The sequence below is a fragment of the Grampus griseus genome (assembly GCF_964374135.1).
Source record: "Grampus griseus genome assembly, chromosome: 13".
NCBI lineage: Eukaryota > Metazoa > Chordata > Mammalia > Artiodactyla > Delphinidae > Grampus > Grampus griseus.
In genome coordinates, this window is record NC_139007.1 from 74623470 (window position 1) to 74640340 (window position 16871).

The window sequence follows — 16871 nt, forward strand, 5'->3', positions numbered from 1 at the left end:
ATTAATTAAGTTTTCTCCTGTCATAGAACTTCAGCTGCTCCCTTCCATCATTGCTGAGTTCTTATTGTCACAGCAGATAGGAACCTAGCTCTGGGGCCTGGGAAGAAGCATGAAGACTGGGCTGGGGTAGCATGATTGGCCACCATGGGGGGCTCTGGTTACTCTTATGCCAATGGAATAATTAGAGCAGATGCCACTGGAGTCCTAGTTTAGGAGGAAAGGGGGGAAATGTGCTCTTTGCATCCACGGGACGAAACACTGCTCATCTGTACACAAGTTTACTCATCAAGGACAATTAACTCACCATGGTTAATCACCCCAGAGGAGCCTAGTGTTAAGAAAACTTGCCAGTTTATTTGAATTTGGATGCTGGCAGATGACACCATGGGATATTACGGCTCCTCATGAGTACTGCAGTCTCTTGACAGGTTGATAGATAGGCCACTGGGCTGGAGGAGAAGGACCAAGTTAGTTGGTATACAGCACTTGGGACAATTGAGGTTAACTGGTGGTGGTGACAGTAGCCTGGTGGAAAAGTTAATAATTAACTACTTCCAAGGAAAACTGAATTAACCGATCATGTCTGGATCATGTACACGACCTTCTCCCCACTACTAACAGATATATTCCAAAGTTATGTAAGATAATGGAAACAAAACTTAACGATATGGGGAGGGGACAGAGGAATCAAGTCATAAAATCAGACCACAGGGTACTTAGGATACATAGCTGGGTCAGGAGATTGAATGTGGAAAGACTGATCCTAACTTACTTCTTTTATTTAGCAATTTATTTAAGACTTTTGTTACTTAAATTGATCACATAAAGTGAGTTGCCTTACCAGAAAGACCGATTTCAAACACTGCTATAATAAAATTCCAACAACTGGAATTCCAAGATGTTTTAATATATCAAACTTGTGTTATTAATATATTCAATGTGATTCTAGGTCCTACCGACTCATTTATGTATTCCACCGCTATATCTATTGAAGTCTAGTAGGTAATTATGTCTACTGGTAAACAAGACAGATGTAATCTCTGCCTTCATGTGGTTTGTAATTGAGTAATCTTTGATATTTTGTTGTGATTGTTGTATGTCTTTAATAGGAGACGCTTATAATTTTAACTTGTGTTAAACACTGACCATAACTAACACTCTCTTTCTCTCTCTCTCTTTCTCCGTCTCCCTCTCTCTATATATTTTAGGAAAAGATAAAAAGCTACCACAGGGTTAAATTTATGTGCCCAGTTACAAAGCTTATTCTACATCCTGCAAACTTTTTAAGCAGCAAAGATATAATCTTTGTAGTTTCAATTTATAGGTCGGTGTTTCTGACAGCCTTAAATTTTCCTCTTGACCAACTCCATGGTCTTCTCCATACGCAATGCAATCATGAATGTAGAATTATACTTTGACGCAAGCCCTTGGGTAGGATGACTCAGCTGTTCTCCTTCGACATAGCGGCATGAATGGCAGTGACTAGTTATTCCGAACAATCAGGGAGCAGTATAAAATTAATTTTCATATTATATAAAAGCACTTCTTGCTCAGTGTTTTGCCCTTGACTTTTAAGAACTAAACTTTTCGTTTTAGATCCGTTTTACATTTACAGAACTATTGCCAGGATAGTACAGAGAGATCTCGGATGCCCCACACCCAGTTTCCTCTGTGGGTAACATCTCATACTACTACATGGTACTTTCATCACCATGGATGAACCAATATTGATATTTTATCATTAACTGAAGTCAATTATTGTTCAGATTTCCTAAGCTATTACCCAATACTTTTCATCTGTTCCGGGATCCCATCAGGATATATTATATTAAGTATTCATGTTGTCTTAGGCTCCCCTTGATTGTGACAGTTCCTGAGGCTTTCTTTGTTTTTGATGACCTTGCCAGTTTTGAGGATTACTGGTCAGATATTTGGTGGAATGTCTCTCAGTTTGGATTTGTCTGATGTTTTTCTCATGGTTAGACTGGGGTTAATGAGTTCTGGGAGGGAGACCAGAAATGTAAAGTGTCATTGTCATCACATCATATCAAGGGTACGTATAATCAATCAATATGACTTATCACTATTGTTGTTGACCTTGACAACCTTACTTGAGGCCGGATTTGTTAGGTTTCTGTACTGTAAGGTTATTCTTTCCTTCTCCTTTTTCACACAGTTAGCTTTGGAAGGAAGTGCTTATGTGCAGCTCATACTTAAGGAATGGGGGGTTATGCCTTAAGGCTGGAGTACTTACATAAATTAGTTGGAGTTGCTATTCTCAGTTAATTGATTTATTCAGTCATTTATTTTTATCAGTATAGACTCATGGATATTTATGTTTGGGGATATAATCCAATTCTTATTTATTTTGCTGCTCATGTTGTCCCAGCCTTGGCACTGGGAGCTTCATGAGTTGGCTCCTGTATTCTTTTGACATACACATCATTGAGCGATTTTTTTTTTTTTGAGCACGTTCTTCCTTTTAGTTCAGACTCATCTTGTATATTTCCTTCCCCAGTCCTAGAATCAGCCATTCTTCCATGGAGTCATGGTTCTCTTATTGGAAACCAAGATCTGAGCAGTAGATGTACTTTCTGTTCCTGGGATATTGTTACTTCTAGGACCTCTAAGCTGACAGTGCAAGGAGATATATGTGTTTGTACTAGCCCATGTATATACACCTATTTATAAATATTTATATTTATATATCTTTATACAGCTTAACATCTGTATCTGTCTTAAGCTAAAAATGAATACACACTGATGTCTCCAACTCTTGTCATTACAGCATGAATCATTCTAATCTTCTCTTACTTACAAGTCACTTCTTTCTGCAACAGTGTGAAACCTGGCTCCCGTTATGTGCCATTCATTTACTTAATTATTTAATTCCAATATACCTAAGAGTGGTTTCACAGTTCTTATAACCTTTAAAGGCAAAAGGGGCTATACACAAACACTGTACTCTAGTTGATAAAGTTATAACAGTTAAGGGTCTTTTTATGGCCCAGAATGGAGTCTGTCTCGGTGAATGTTCCATTGGAACTCGAGAATAATGTGTATTCATCTGTTATTTGATGGGGTCTTCTATAAATATCAATTAGATCAAGTTGATTGATAGTATTTTTGAGGTCAATTCCATTCATATTGATTTTCTGCTTACTTAAGTAATCAGTTATGGGCAGGGAGATAATGATGTTTCCAACTATAATAGCAGACCTATTTTGCTTTCCAGTTCTAACCTTATTGCCTCCCAACAGAAGTATCTTTTAAAAATGGATATAATATATGAAACAACTGTTTTTAAACCTTGGACATCAGGCAGCGTGGGGCATTGTTTCTTGAGAAAGGGAAAATAGATGAGGTGAGCCCTACTGTTGCTCTAACTTCCTGCCTGGAGAGAAATTCGAGGCCATAGCCAGGGAGGGGGAACTCAGGTGTAATTAAACACAGAAATTAGTACATGATGGTTATCCGATGAATGACACAAGAAAAGAAAAAGATGAAAGAAAAGCTACAAGAATGAAGGAAGTAGAGCCGCTAGACTGGAGTGGGGTCCAAGATTGACTATGGAGGAAATGAGATTTTACTTGGGATTTGGTGGCCAATATAAGAGGAGTGGAAATTGTACAAGGTGGTGATGTTGGGAAGTATTATAAAAAGTGGCAAGGCCAACCCTGTTTCATAAAAAAGTAAAGGTTTGTGGAGGGGATTTGTAAAGATAGATTTGAAAAGTACTTTGGGATTATTTGTGGAAATTCATGAGTCAGTGTAGTGTTGGATTTTATTCAGTGGGTTAGTGGCTTTTTAAATTTAAAATACAACCAGTAAACTCTTTTAAAAATGAGTTATTTCCCTAATCCCAGTACAAAATACATACATATATATATATATATATATATATATATATATATATATATATATATATATATATATATATAAACAGCTGCTTTAGACAAATGGGGGGACCGGGGCAAGCAGAAGCCCTAATTGTACCCCTACTGCTTAGAATTGCCAAGAGTCTTCAGAGCACAAACAACTGCTGTAGCTAAGGAGGTGTTTGACAGCTTTAGATGGACAATACGTAACAGGATAAAATAGGTGTGTAATGGAGATTATTCAATTGCCAGTTGATTGGATTGGAAGGAAGATTGAAGGTAGGCAGGGAGACAAATTAGTAGCTGCTGCATCAATCTAGGCAAAAAAGGAGAAGTGTGTGAACCAGGATGGTGGCAGTAAAGATAGAGTGAAAGGGAGTAAAGGAAGAGATATGTGAGTAAATACATGTTGGGGTGATTTGTTGGATGTGAAAGGAGGGAGAGGAAGAGCATTAAGTAGCTTTAAATGAACTGGATAATTCATCACCTCAAAGTAGATCATTGATGTACCATCATCAATGATCCACTTAGAGGCTATGATAATATTAATAATAATCTATAATTACATAATTCACCTGGGTTGAAATCTCTGTGCTGCTCTTGGCATGACCTTGGTCATGATAGTTATTCTAAACTTCTTTTTTTCTGTTAAATGGGGACTGTACCAGTGCCTACCTTACAAGATTCATTTCTAGTATTTGAAGGGAAAGCATTAGAATTGATGCAGGGAAGTTTCTCTGGTGCAAGTTTCATTAGTTCTTATCTTTATTTAATTCTTAACTAATCAGCACTCCTGTTTTCTTCAACATGTTGAATTAAAAAGCTTTTAGGGTATTTCTCTGCCTGGGTTTTTAATACCTCATGAATAATGTGGAATTATTGAAAAACAAAAGAAAGGTGATTATGCAAATGTTTGAAATATTTAATAATACATTAAAGTAGTCTTGGGAAATTGGAGAAATAACTTTACTGAAGTTATAGTAGCTTTTTGTAGAGGCAAAGGGTACTAAGAAGAAAAAAGATCATTTCAGAAAAAGAAAATTTAAAAAGCAGAATGCATTAGAAGCAAATAAGCCAATGAATTCTATTAATTAATGAATATTCAGATAGCATATTCATTTTTCCTAAGATATAATGACCAAGCCAAAGAGTTTAAAGAATTTTTAAAAAAGGATGATTAAGTAAACTCAAGTATTAGAAGCAGTATTTCAAAAGTCCTAGTTTGATGCATTAGGACAGATCTTTTTATTTTAGGGCCAGGACATAATTGTTTAAGCAGTGGATATGTCCCCAGCCCCTTTCTCCCTGCCAGGGCTCAGCCCCTACACTGCCTTACTGCAGACCTCCCCAAGCCCAGGCAGCCTTAGAGAGATTCCTGAGGGATCTTAGAGAGTGCCCTGGGCATCATCTCTCTCCCTTTTGTTCTCATTCCAGTGGTCTGTGCTTATTGGTTTAATAAATTCCCTGAAATTAACACTTCCTAGTGGATTAGAATCACTCAAATTCACATTGAGTATTACGAAGCAGAGGTTCTATACTCCGCTTCTAAATCCTTACCACAGTGCGACAGGGTATTAGAGAAGGCTTAACCCAAGGGCATAAAATTCAAAGTGGTGGCATTTCACATGTGTGGTGGGCTTGCTTGATGAGAGAGAGTTTGTTTCTCAAGCCTGAGGGTAATCACTGCATTATTGTAAGCTTATGAAATTTTCAAAGGAATGTAGAGAAATTTGCTGTGATACAACTCTTGTCTAATCAGTGACACAACTTGAGAGCTAATAACGTTTGTACACTAGCATATCCGTTACATGACACCTGAATTGCGCTGCTAAATATTGTGCTCAACCATTCTGGGAAATGACATTTTGGGGTGCTGAATGATAATACATCTTGTTTATATGGCGTTACAAGCCAAAGTCCTACTTGTTACAAAGAAACATCTTGACTGTCAAGAGGCTGCCTGTTTAATATTTGCATGATCTAACCTAATTGTTTTTCTTCCTCCCTGCTTTGTGAACTTTTGTTCAGGTACCAAAATAGTTAAAATAATTTAGACAAAGGAAATTGAGTTTAAGTAAAATACTTATCAGTCTATGTTGTCTGGAAAAATTCTTGGTAGGGAGCATAGAATGAGTTTTTAAATTTATCTTTGGATTTCAAATATGCATGCCACTCCTATACCCCATCACTGTATATAATTAGGAACTGGCTGTATATTCCATAGTGACACAGGCTGTAATTATTGGTTGTGATCTGCAATTCTCATTTAACCTAGGTTAAGATAGTAGAAGTTGGGCCATTTTTCACCTGTTCCACTCAATTCCAGTTTGATTTTTTTTGAACTACTATGAAATATGCAATATTATCACTGGTAGTGACACTGATAGTCACTACTTATATGACAGTTACTGCTTACAAGTAGAAATGGTTGCTTTCCTCATTGAGCTGTGCCCTGGGATCCTATCACATGCAGTCGGCCACACAGTATGTACAACTTGCTATTTTTATTCTGTCTGTATATTTTATAGAGCCTCTGACATTTGAAAAATATGGAACATTGAGGGGTAAATTTAAGAAAATATTTGTTAATGCTAATTGAATCTACCTTACCCTATTTGACAATTTGATGATTTTATAAATATTTAACTCTTTCCTCCATCTCTCTGGTTGTGTTTTCTCATTCTGCATTCCAAGCCTGTGGACATTTTTGTCTTGTGTTCAACAACGTGAATCAAATATTTGAGACTCAAAGTGGTGTGGTGATTCAGCTCACTGCTCTAAGTAGTGCTATACCTAAACCATTTGAGTAGTCAGCTTTGAAATTTCTCCAAGAGAGGAAATCTCATGAATTGGCTCAAATGTAACTTTGTCTCCTAGAGAAGCCTTCTTTTTCTCCTCCGATTAGCACCTCCCCCTCCCTTCCATAGTGTTTTGGGCAGCTAATGCATTCATTCCACAAATAACAGAATAACTTTTGATTCATGGCTTTCTCCCTCCAAGCTGAAAACTTGATGGAGGGTAACATGATCTTTGTTTCCCACTGCATCATCTGTGAATATACATTGTAAGTATTGAACAAATTTTTACGAAAAGAACAAATACTTTGGTAAACAATTTTTTATAACTGTCACTCCTAGAACCTGAATTGAGTTTAAAATTCTTCTTCTGGAGATCAGATTGTCTGTAGTATGATTGCTGGGAACTTTTAAAGTGGGTGGTAATACTATGTTTTGTTTTGCTTCATTAACCTTCTATCTACTTGTCTTTATTTTGGAAATCTTTTAAAATGAAGATAAACTACAGTTATAACATAAAGCATCGTCTTCATTTTTAAAAAGTAAAATGCATGTGTATAGTCATAACTTGATTACTCAGGTAACTTGCTTTCATCTTACTGTAAACAATATCACCTTTAACCATTTCTTCTTTATTCAAGTCACTTGCTTCTATCTTTCCATGTAGATCTAATATTAAAAGATTTTATTGGAATGCTGCAACTTTCCAATAAGATCTGTCCACATTCTCTATCTCTTTATAAAGTTATAGAGTAGGGGGGCAAAGAGTATTTGAGTTATACTCTGTTTAATATTGAAGAACAATGCATTTTTTTCACCCTAGTTCCTACCCAAAGTAGGTAAATAACAATCAGAATCATCCTCTCAAAATTCTGACCTCAGAATTTCCTAAGAAATGTGAACCTGTAGGAATTCTTTGCTTTCGATCTTCTTTTCCTGTTTTTCATTCCAAGGCCACTGGTCTTACATTCTAAATGGAAGAACATAGAGTCCTACAATCTCAGGATGGAAAGTATATCGAAGGTCACGTAGTGCAAATACTGGGTAATTGAATGCCTTTGGTAACACCCCTGTAAAGTCTTCGTCTAGCCTATTCTTGGAAACCTCCAGTGATCTAACACATCCTTTCCTGCGGCAGCAGATTCTATCTTTGTTGTCAGCTTTGACTCCTACAAACTGATTCCTTGCAGTGAGCTCTGACTACTCAGAGTTTCCACATATTTTTTCTATTTTACCCTTTGGGCTCATAAAGAGCAAGTTGAACCCATGTATCTCTCTTAGTCAGTTTGGGGTGCTGTAACAGAAATACTATAGACTTCGTAGATTAAACAGCAAACATTTATTTCTCACAGTTCGGGAGGTTGGGAAGTCCAAGCTTGACAGCACATCTGGTGTCTGATGAGTGCCTGCTTTCCGGCTTGTAGGCAGCTGTCTTCTCATATCCTAACAGGGTGGAGAGAGTAAGCTGGCCCCCTGGCCTCTACTTATAAGGGCACTAATCCCATTCATGAAGGCTCTACCCTCGTGACCTAATGACCTCCCAAAGGCCCCACCTCTGAATACCATCACATTGGGGATTAGATTTCAACATATGAATTTGGGGAGGGGGACACAAACCTTCAGACCATAATGCCATTTTATATAGTATAGCCCATGTGAAGGTGACACTCATGTTTCCTCAAAGTCTTTTTTTCTCTCGGCTAATCCCTTTCAGTTCCTCAGTGGTTCTCCATGTGACCTGATTTCACATCTCCTCACCATCCTAGTTCCTCTGAATAGATTTGTTTTGCTTGTCTCTGCAGCATCCAGCACTGTGTGATACTCCAGGTGTGCTCTGATGAGCTGAGAGTAGGCTGTATCACCTTCCTCAGTTCAGATATTATACTCTCGTTAGCATATCTAGCAGCGAAAGAGTTGAAATGTCTGACTGTGGACAACGACTGGTCAGATACAACGATTCTCCTCATTTTATTTCTTTACTATGTTACTTCTAGGTGTCCTTAAATGTGTCGACTTTGTTGGATACATTTTTAAAACTCTGTTAACTGGAAAAAAAAACCAAACTTCATTTCAGAGCTCGGATCTTGCATCATACTTAATAGAGAATGGTCTCAGACAAGTTCATTAACCTTTCTAAAGCAGCAGTTTTATAGTATTTACCTTACAAGATTATCGTGAGGACTAAATTAGTTGTGAAATGCTCACATGTAAAGTATATATTAAAGTGCTTAAGCACATGGTGAGTGCTCAGTGCATGTTAGTGATAATAATCTTTACAATTGTTACTTATTCCAAGAGTTCTGGGAAATGCTTATTTTAATACTGAACAAATAGGAAGGGTTGTGGCTTCATTACATTTTTAGTATCATCTAACATATCTAATCTAGACCTACACGAATAAAAGCTATACATAAAAAATTCACCACCGCACATTTGTTCAAACGCCTTGACAAATTAGAACGACATAGAACAAAGTTCTGACATTAGTTACTCATTTCGAGTAAGAGAACAGGTGATATGTTATAAAGAATGTTGACTTCTCATGTCTTTAATATTAAAAATAATTGTATTAACTTTTTACCAAAACGATTATTTCTTTTATATAAATCTAAGAACTGCTGCTATCTGCCATATTTTGAAAAGATTACAGTTTTTGAAAATATGGAAGCTAGTGATCATTTTTGTCCTTTAAAATATTTGTTTCTGCTGATACATTTCAGCACCACAGCCTGGCCTTTTCCAGGTTGAGATGCTGAGCCAAACCTCAGAGTCTCTGCAAAAGAGAGTAGAGTCTCCCCTGCCCTATAATTTAGTTAGTGGGAACCACAGCTGGTAAATCTTTGGGGGGAAACTATTTTCAACTATTTAAAAACTTTTGTATCAGGAAAATAGAAATACATTTGTGTCAATCTTAGAACCAAGTAAACAAGTTGAGGGTTGTGGGTCAATTCCTCAGGTGGTGAGGTACAGTTTAGCAGCAATGAAAGACTGACTGAACACCTATAGGATCCAGAGGCTGTCAGATACGTTTTGGAGGTGTAGTTGGAAGATAAGGATGTTTATTAAATGCTTTTTTAAAGATGCCTTTTTAATTTACTGTTGAAAGAATATCCATAGCAGAAGCAATCTTTGATATAAGCCATATTTCAAGAATAATTATTATCATGTCCTTTTTACAGCAGCTCTTACACACACACACACACACACACACACACACACACACCACACACCCCAATGGCTTGTTAGACCAGCTTGTACTGGCTCATAAAAGCTTACTGTTAACTTTTCAGGAGTTTTGTATGATGCTTAATCTCAGACAACTAGCTTGAAATTTGCCATGGAAATGGGAGTAGTTACACCATGGAAATTGGCGAAGGCTACAAATCAAAGCCTATTTTTTTTTTCCTCGTGGACAGCTGGTTGTTAAACACTTACCAGCACAACTGTGCCCCAAACTCTTTCCTCAAATAAAATAAAGGGCTGTTAGCATTGAAGATGGTTTTACTGTGAAAGTTTATATGAGAAAAAGAATAAATTGGTTTTTTTTCCCCCTGTGTTCTCAGGGATACGGAAAGACCGCAGAGGAGGGAGAATGTTGAAGCACAAGCGCCAGAGAGAGGATGGGGAGGGCAGGAACGAAGCGGAGCCCTCTGGAGACAGGAGATCTGCCAACCTTTGGCCGAGCCCACTCTTGATTAAACACACTAAGAAGAACAGCCCCGTCTTGTCCCTGACAGCCGATCAGATGATCAGTGCCTTGCTGGAGGCTGAGCCCCCCATAATCTATTCCGAGTACGATCCTACCAGACCCTTCAGTGAGGCTTCAATGATGGGCTTGCTGACCAGCCTTGCAGACAGGGAGCTGGTCCACATGATCAACTGGGCAAAGAGGGTGCCAGGTAAGAACACGAAGCTCAACTGTTTTTTTCAGAGCCATTAACGATTCATGAACTGGTTGCGGTATCATGGGAGAAACAGTGGGAAAAAACAGTTTGTTATCTAATTGGTTTCAAGGTTACATCAGAATTGGTTAAAATTTTTCAGTATCCATACACTGTAATTCTCCTGGAAGTTAGGATATAACGTTTTGAAATCAAAATCTAGATGATTAAAGTCTTTAATCTGACATTATTTTTAACCTATCAGTATTCACCAAAAAATTGGGGGTGGACTCTAGGCAATAAATTCATTTAATATTATATGTTCACAGTGGCAGAAATTTTTAACACTAAGTGATCTATGCCCTATAAATTTTTAATATTGAGGATTTTTCTTCAAAACACCTAAATTATGAATCATCAATTTTACCTTAAAAGATTTTAAGTTTTATTTTAAGGTATTTATAAACTAAAGAGTTAATTTGTTTTAACTGAATGCCATTTATTCATTCAACTGTCTAGTCTTAATATTTTAGGACAAAGGTAACACAATAGAAAAATAAATTCAGTTCTCATCCCTGAGAGGAGCTTGTAGAAAGATGACAGTGGCTGAAGTGATACTCGGTCCTTCAGCTGATACTCTCAGAACTGGTGTTCCTGTAAAACTTGACTGTTGCTCTTGTTGTTCAGGGAGAAGAACTCTAGTTATTATGGAAACAAGACTAGAAAATGACCTCCTCCATGCCCCATCATATCCATTCAGGAGCTAACGTAGATGAACCAAGGCAAGAGGAAGTTAAATCTTTTTTCTGGGCTTATAGATCAAATGAGTAATGAAGTTAGACAGCGATTGTCTTATGTGCTCTCTTTTAATAGATTAAGTTAATTATTACCTATGAAGCAGGGGACTTTTTTTTTTATTAAACTAAATAAATGTGGAGTTTTGTACTTGCATTTTAGAGATCTATTATAGGCCAAGAAAAACATGTATCTGGCCTTAGATACTGGTTCATGTATTTGCATTTCTTAACATATGAACGTGTGGTCCTTTGAATAAGGAGCCAGCAGTGTTGTGATCCAAACTTGGTAGAGGGCATCTATTTAGGTAGCAGAGGTTGGGTTACATGGAAACATGGGGATTAACAGGCATATTTAGATTTCAGACTCAGGCCAACTGGCAAATAAAAATTCCCAGCCATCTTTGGAATTAGGAGTTTTAATGAGCACTTACCTACCTTAGCATTCCCATGTGAAGCAGATCCATGATAAGTAAATATTGGAATTTACCTGTAATGTGGTTATAGGTTTTATCTTTATATTTATTATTGCCTTTGTTTAAAAAAATACTTTGGGAGAAGAGGAAAAAACAAACGAACAACTAAGGGTCATATCCCTGAGAACCAACTCTAGTTGCTATTAAGTTTTATTGTCCTATAAGCATATATTTTCCTGAATGAAGTTTTGGTAATACTAGTTCTAGAACACTGTTGAAGTCAAGTATATATTTTTCATACTTATCAGTAGACTTCCATCATGACATTTTTATAATTATAAAAATTTGAAGGGCATTTGAAACAATGAGAACTAAATTCAAATACATTACCAGTGGATGAAAATTTCATGGCAATAATCTTCTGAATTTAGGAATAAAATGGAGCTGGAAATCAAGAGAAGGAAAATATTACGTCCATGCTTAGCCATCCCATTGTTAAACCCAGAACTAAACAAATTTATGATAATGTGATGTGTAGCAAAACCACTCTATAACTCGATTATATTAGTTTAAAAGACCTGAATGATTCCACAATCCTTGGACCAAACTGTATCTTGTTACTTGATGGTTTAAAAAAATAATAATTATAAAGGCAAAAATGAAATTATATATATGCTATTGGAATATAGCTGTTGTAAATCAAAAGCCTAGTAGTCTGACCAAGCAGAATAAAAAGAGTCATTGATTTTAAAAAGATGAAAAATGAGGGAAGGAAAAAATGTCTTCTGGAATCATCTTTGAAGATGATTGTCAAGCTTCTCAGAAATTTGACAAAGTCACATTTTGAAAAGCTTTTTTGTATCCAACTACTCTCTGTCATTAAAAACATAGTTCACACCGAAAATCTAATATAGACAATATTACATTTATATGGTCACAGTTTGAGAATAATAATAATTTAATATAGAGAGAATAGAAAACATCATTAGTAAGAAGGGCAGTAAGAAAGCAGTTGTAGAAGTACCTGGAATTAGCTGTATGATACAAAAACCTGCATAGAACATTTGGATATCCTCAGGTGGCTATCAGTGTAACAGAGATTGTAAATTGATTTCATTTTTAAAAAATTTCAGCATTAATGGAGTATAATTGACAAAATTATATTTAAAGTGTACATTATGGTAATTTGATATACTTAGACATTATAAAAGGATTTCCTACATCTAGTTAATTAAACATCCATCACCTCACACATTTACTTTTTTCTTTCTGATGAGAGCATTTAAATTCTACTTTCTTAGCAAATCCATTATACAATACAGTGTTTTGAATTATAATCACCATGTTTTATATTAGCTCCTCAGATCTTTTTCATGTTATAGCTGAAAGTTTATACTCTAACCAACCTCTCCCTATTTGTCCCATCCTCTAAACCCTGGATACCACTTTTCTCTACTCTCTTTTTGTGAATTTGACTTTTTTTTTTAGATTCCGTGTATAAGTGATACCATGCAATATTAATCTTTTTCTGACTGGATTATTTCACGTAGCATAATACCCTCAAGGTCCATCCATGTTGCCACAGATGGCAGGATTTCCTTCTTTCTTGTAGCTGAATAATATTCCATTATATATCTATGTAGATATAGATTTTTTGTTTTCTTTTCTTTTTTTGGTGATACACGGGCCTCTCAGTGTTGTGGCCTCTCCCGTTGCGGAGCGCAGGCTCCGGACACGCAGGCTCATCGGCCATGGCTCACGGGCCCAGCCGCTCCGCGGCACGCGGGATCTTCACGAACCGGGGCACGAACCTGTGTCCCCTGCATCGGCAGGCAGACTCTCAACCACTGCGCCACCAGGGAAGCCCATCTATGTAGATATAGATTTATCAGATCTTCCTTATCCATTCATCTGTTGATGGTCACTTAGTTCATTTCCATATCTTGGATATCTTGGCTATTCGAATAATGCTGAAATGAATGGGACTACAGATATCTCTTTGATATCCTGTTTTCAATTCCTTTGAATATACACCCAGAAATGGGATTGCTGGATCTTATGGTAATTCTACATTTTTTTCGGGGGGGAACTCTTTACTGTTTCCCACAGTGGTTGCACAAGATTACAATCTCAACAACAGTATACAGGATTCCCTTTTCTCCACATCCTCACCAACAGTTATTATCCATTGTCTTTTTGACGATAGCCAACTTAACAGGTGTGAGGTGATACCTCATTGTGGTTTTGATTTGTATTTCCCTGATGATTGGTTGAGGATATTTTTATGTACCCATTGGCATTTGTATATCTTCTTTGCAAAAATGTATATTCAGTTCCTCTGCCCATTTTTTAATCATAGGGTTTTTTTTTTGTTTTTTTTTTTTTGCTATATGTGCTCTTCATATTAACCCTTTATCAGATACATGATTTGCAAATATTTTCTCCCATTTGGTAAGCTGCCTTTTTGTTTTGTTGATGATTTCCTTTGCTATGCAAAAACTTCTTAATGAAGTCTCACTTGTTTATTTTTGCTTTTGTTGCCTTTGCTTTTGGTGTCAAATCCAAAAAAACTATAGCCAAGATTGATGTCAAGGAGCTTTTTCCCTATGTTTTCTGCTAGGAGTTTTATAGTTTCAGGTCTTACATTCATGTCCTTAATCCATTTTGAATTGATTTTGTGTGTGTATGTGTGTGAGTGGTGTAGATAGGGGTCCAGTTTCATTCTCTTGCATGTGAATATCCGGTTTTCCTAACATATTTTGAAGACACTATCCTGTTGCTATTGAGTATTCTTGGCTCTCTTGTCAAATATTAGTTGACTGTATATGCATGGGTTAATTTCTGGGCTCTCTATTCTGTTCCCTTGATCTACTTTTTTTTTAAAATGCCAGTACCATGCTGTTTTGATTACTATAGATTTGTAATATAGTTTGAAATCAGGAAATGTGACAGTGATGCCTACAGCTTTGTTTTTCTTTCTCATGATTGCTTTAGCTATTTGGGATCTTTTGTGGTTCCATAAAATTTTAGGATTTTTTAAATGCTTTTGTAAAAAATGCTATTGAGACTTTGATGGGAATTTCATTGAACCTGCAGATTGTTTTTGGTAGTATGGACAGTTTAACAGTATTATTTTTTCCAGTCCATGAGCATAGAATATTTTTCTATTTCTTTGTACCATCTTCAGTTTCTTTCATCAATGTCTTATAGTTTTCAGTGTTCAGATCTTTCACCTCCTTGGCTAAATTTATTTCTAGGTATTTTATTCTTTTTAATGCAGTTGTAAATAGGATCATTTCATTCATTTGTCTTTTTGATAGTTTGTTGTTCGTATATAGAAATGCAACTGCTTTTTGCATATTGCTTTTGTATCTGGCAACTTTACTGAATTTATTCTAATAGTTTTTTGGTGGAGTCTTTAGGATTTTCTATGTTTGATGTCATGTCATCTGCAAATAGAGACAATTTTACTTCTTCCTTTTCAATTTGGATGCCTTTTTTTCCTTTTTCTTACCTAGTTACTATGGTTAGGACTCCCAGTACTATGTTGATTAGGAGTGGTGAGACAGGGTACTCTTGTCTTGTTCTTGATCTTAGAGGAAAAACTTTCAATTTCTCACTGTTTAGTATGATGTTAGCTGTGGGCTTTTTATGTATGCCCTTTATTATGTTGAGGTATGTTTCCTCTACACCCACTTTGTTGAGAGTTTTTATCATGAATGGATGTTGAATTTTGCAAATGCTTTTGCTACATCTATTGAGATGATCATATGGTTTTTATCCTTCATTTTGTTAATGTTGTGTGTTGATTGATTTGTGGATGTTGAACCATCCTTTAATCCCTGGAATAAATCTCACTTGATCATGGTGTGTGATTCGTTTAATGTATTGTTGAATTTGGTTTGCTAATATTTTGTTGAGAATTTTTGCATCTATGTTCACCAGGGATACTGACCTGTAATTTTCTTTTCTTGTAGTGTCCTTGTCTGGTTTTGGTATCAGGGTAATGATGGATTTATAAAATGATTTTGGAAGTGTTTCCTCTTCTATGTTTTGGAACAGTTTGAAATTCTTCTTTAAGTGTTTGGTAGAATCCAGCAGTGAAGCAATCTGGTCCTAGATTCGTCTTTGTTGGGATGTTTTTGATTACTGATTAGATTTCCTTACTAGTAATGGTCTGTTTGGATTTTCTGTTTTCATGATTCAGCCTTGGTAGCTTGTGTATTTCCAGGAATTTATCAGTTTCTTCTTGTGTCCAATTTGTTGACGTATAATGATTCATAGTAGTTTCTTATGATCCTTTGTATTTGTGTGGTATCAGTTACAATGTCTCCTCTTTCATTTCTGGTTTTATTTATTTGCGATCTTGTTTTAATTTCTCTTGGTAAATCTAGCTAAAGTTTTGTCTATTTTGTTTATCTTTTCAAAAAAACAGTTCTTAGTTTCAAAGATCTATTCTGTTGTCTTTTTAATCTTGATTTCATATTTCCACTCTAATCTTTGCTATTTACTTCCTTCTACCAGGTTTTGGCTTACTTTGTTCTTCTTTTATATTTCCTTAGATGTAAAATTCGTTGTTAATTTGAGCTCCTTTTTTTCTCAATGTAATGAGTGCTTTCCTTTTTTCTTAATGCAGCTGTAAACTTCCTTGTTAGACTGCTTTGCTGTATTTTGTAAGTTTTGGTATGTTTTATTTCAGTTTTCATCTGTGTCAAGGTATTTTTTGATTTTTCTTTGACCCATTTGTTTTTCAGTAGCATGTTGTTTAATTTCCAAATATTTGTGAATTTTAAAGTTTTCTTTTTGTACTTGATTTCTAGTTTCATACCATTGTGGTTGGAAAAGATACTTTATATGATTTCAATCTTCTTAAATTTATTGTCTTATTTTGTGTTCTAACATATGATCTATCCTGGAGAATGTTCCATGTGTGCTTGAGAAAAATGTGTTTTCTGCTGCTGTTGGATGAAAAGTCTGTTAAGTCCATCTGGTCTAATATATAGTTTAAGTCCAATATTTCCCTTATTGATTTTCTGTGTGGGTGATTGTTGAAAGTGGGGTATTGAATTTCCTTACTATTGTTATATTGCTGTCTATTTCTCTCTTC

The 16871-nt window shown here is 36.0% G+C and overlaps 1 protein-coding gene across 1 annotated transcript in view; it reads left to right on the plus strand.

The window, feature by feature from the left end:
- ESR1 (estrogen receptor 1) overlaps window positions 1-16871 on the plus strand; it is a 249106-nt gene that overhangs the window by 90363 nt on the left and 141872 nt on the right. The window contains exon 5 of the mRNA XM_082668953.1: window positions 10237-10572. Coding sequence (XP_082525079.1) covers window positions 10237-10572 — 336 coding nt within the window. The remainder of the gene's footprint in view (window positions 1-10236; window positions 10573-16871) is intronic.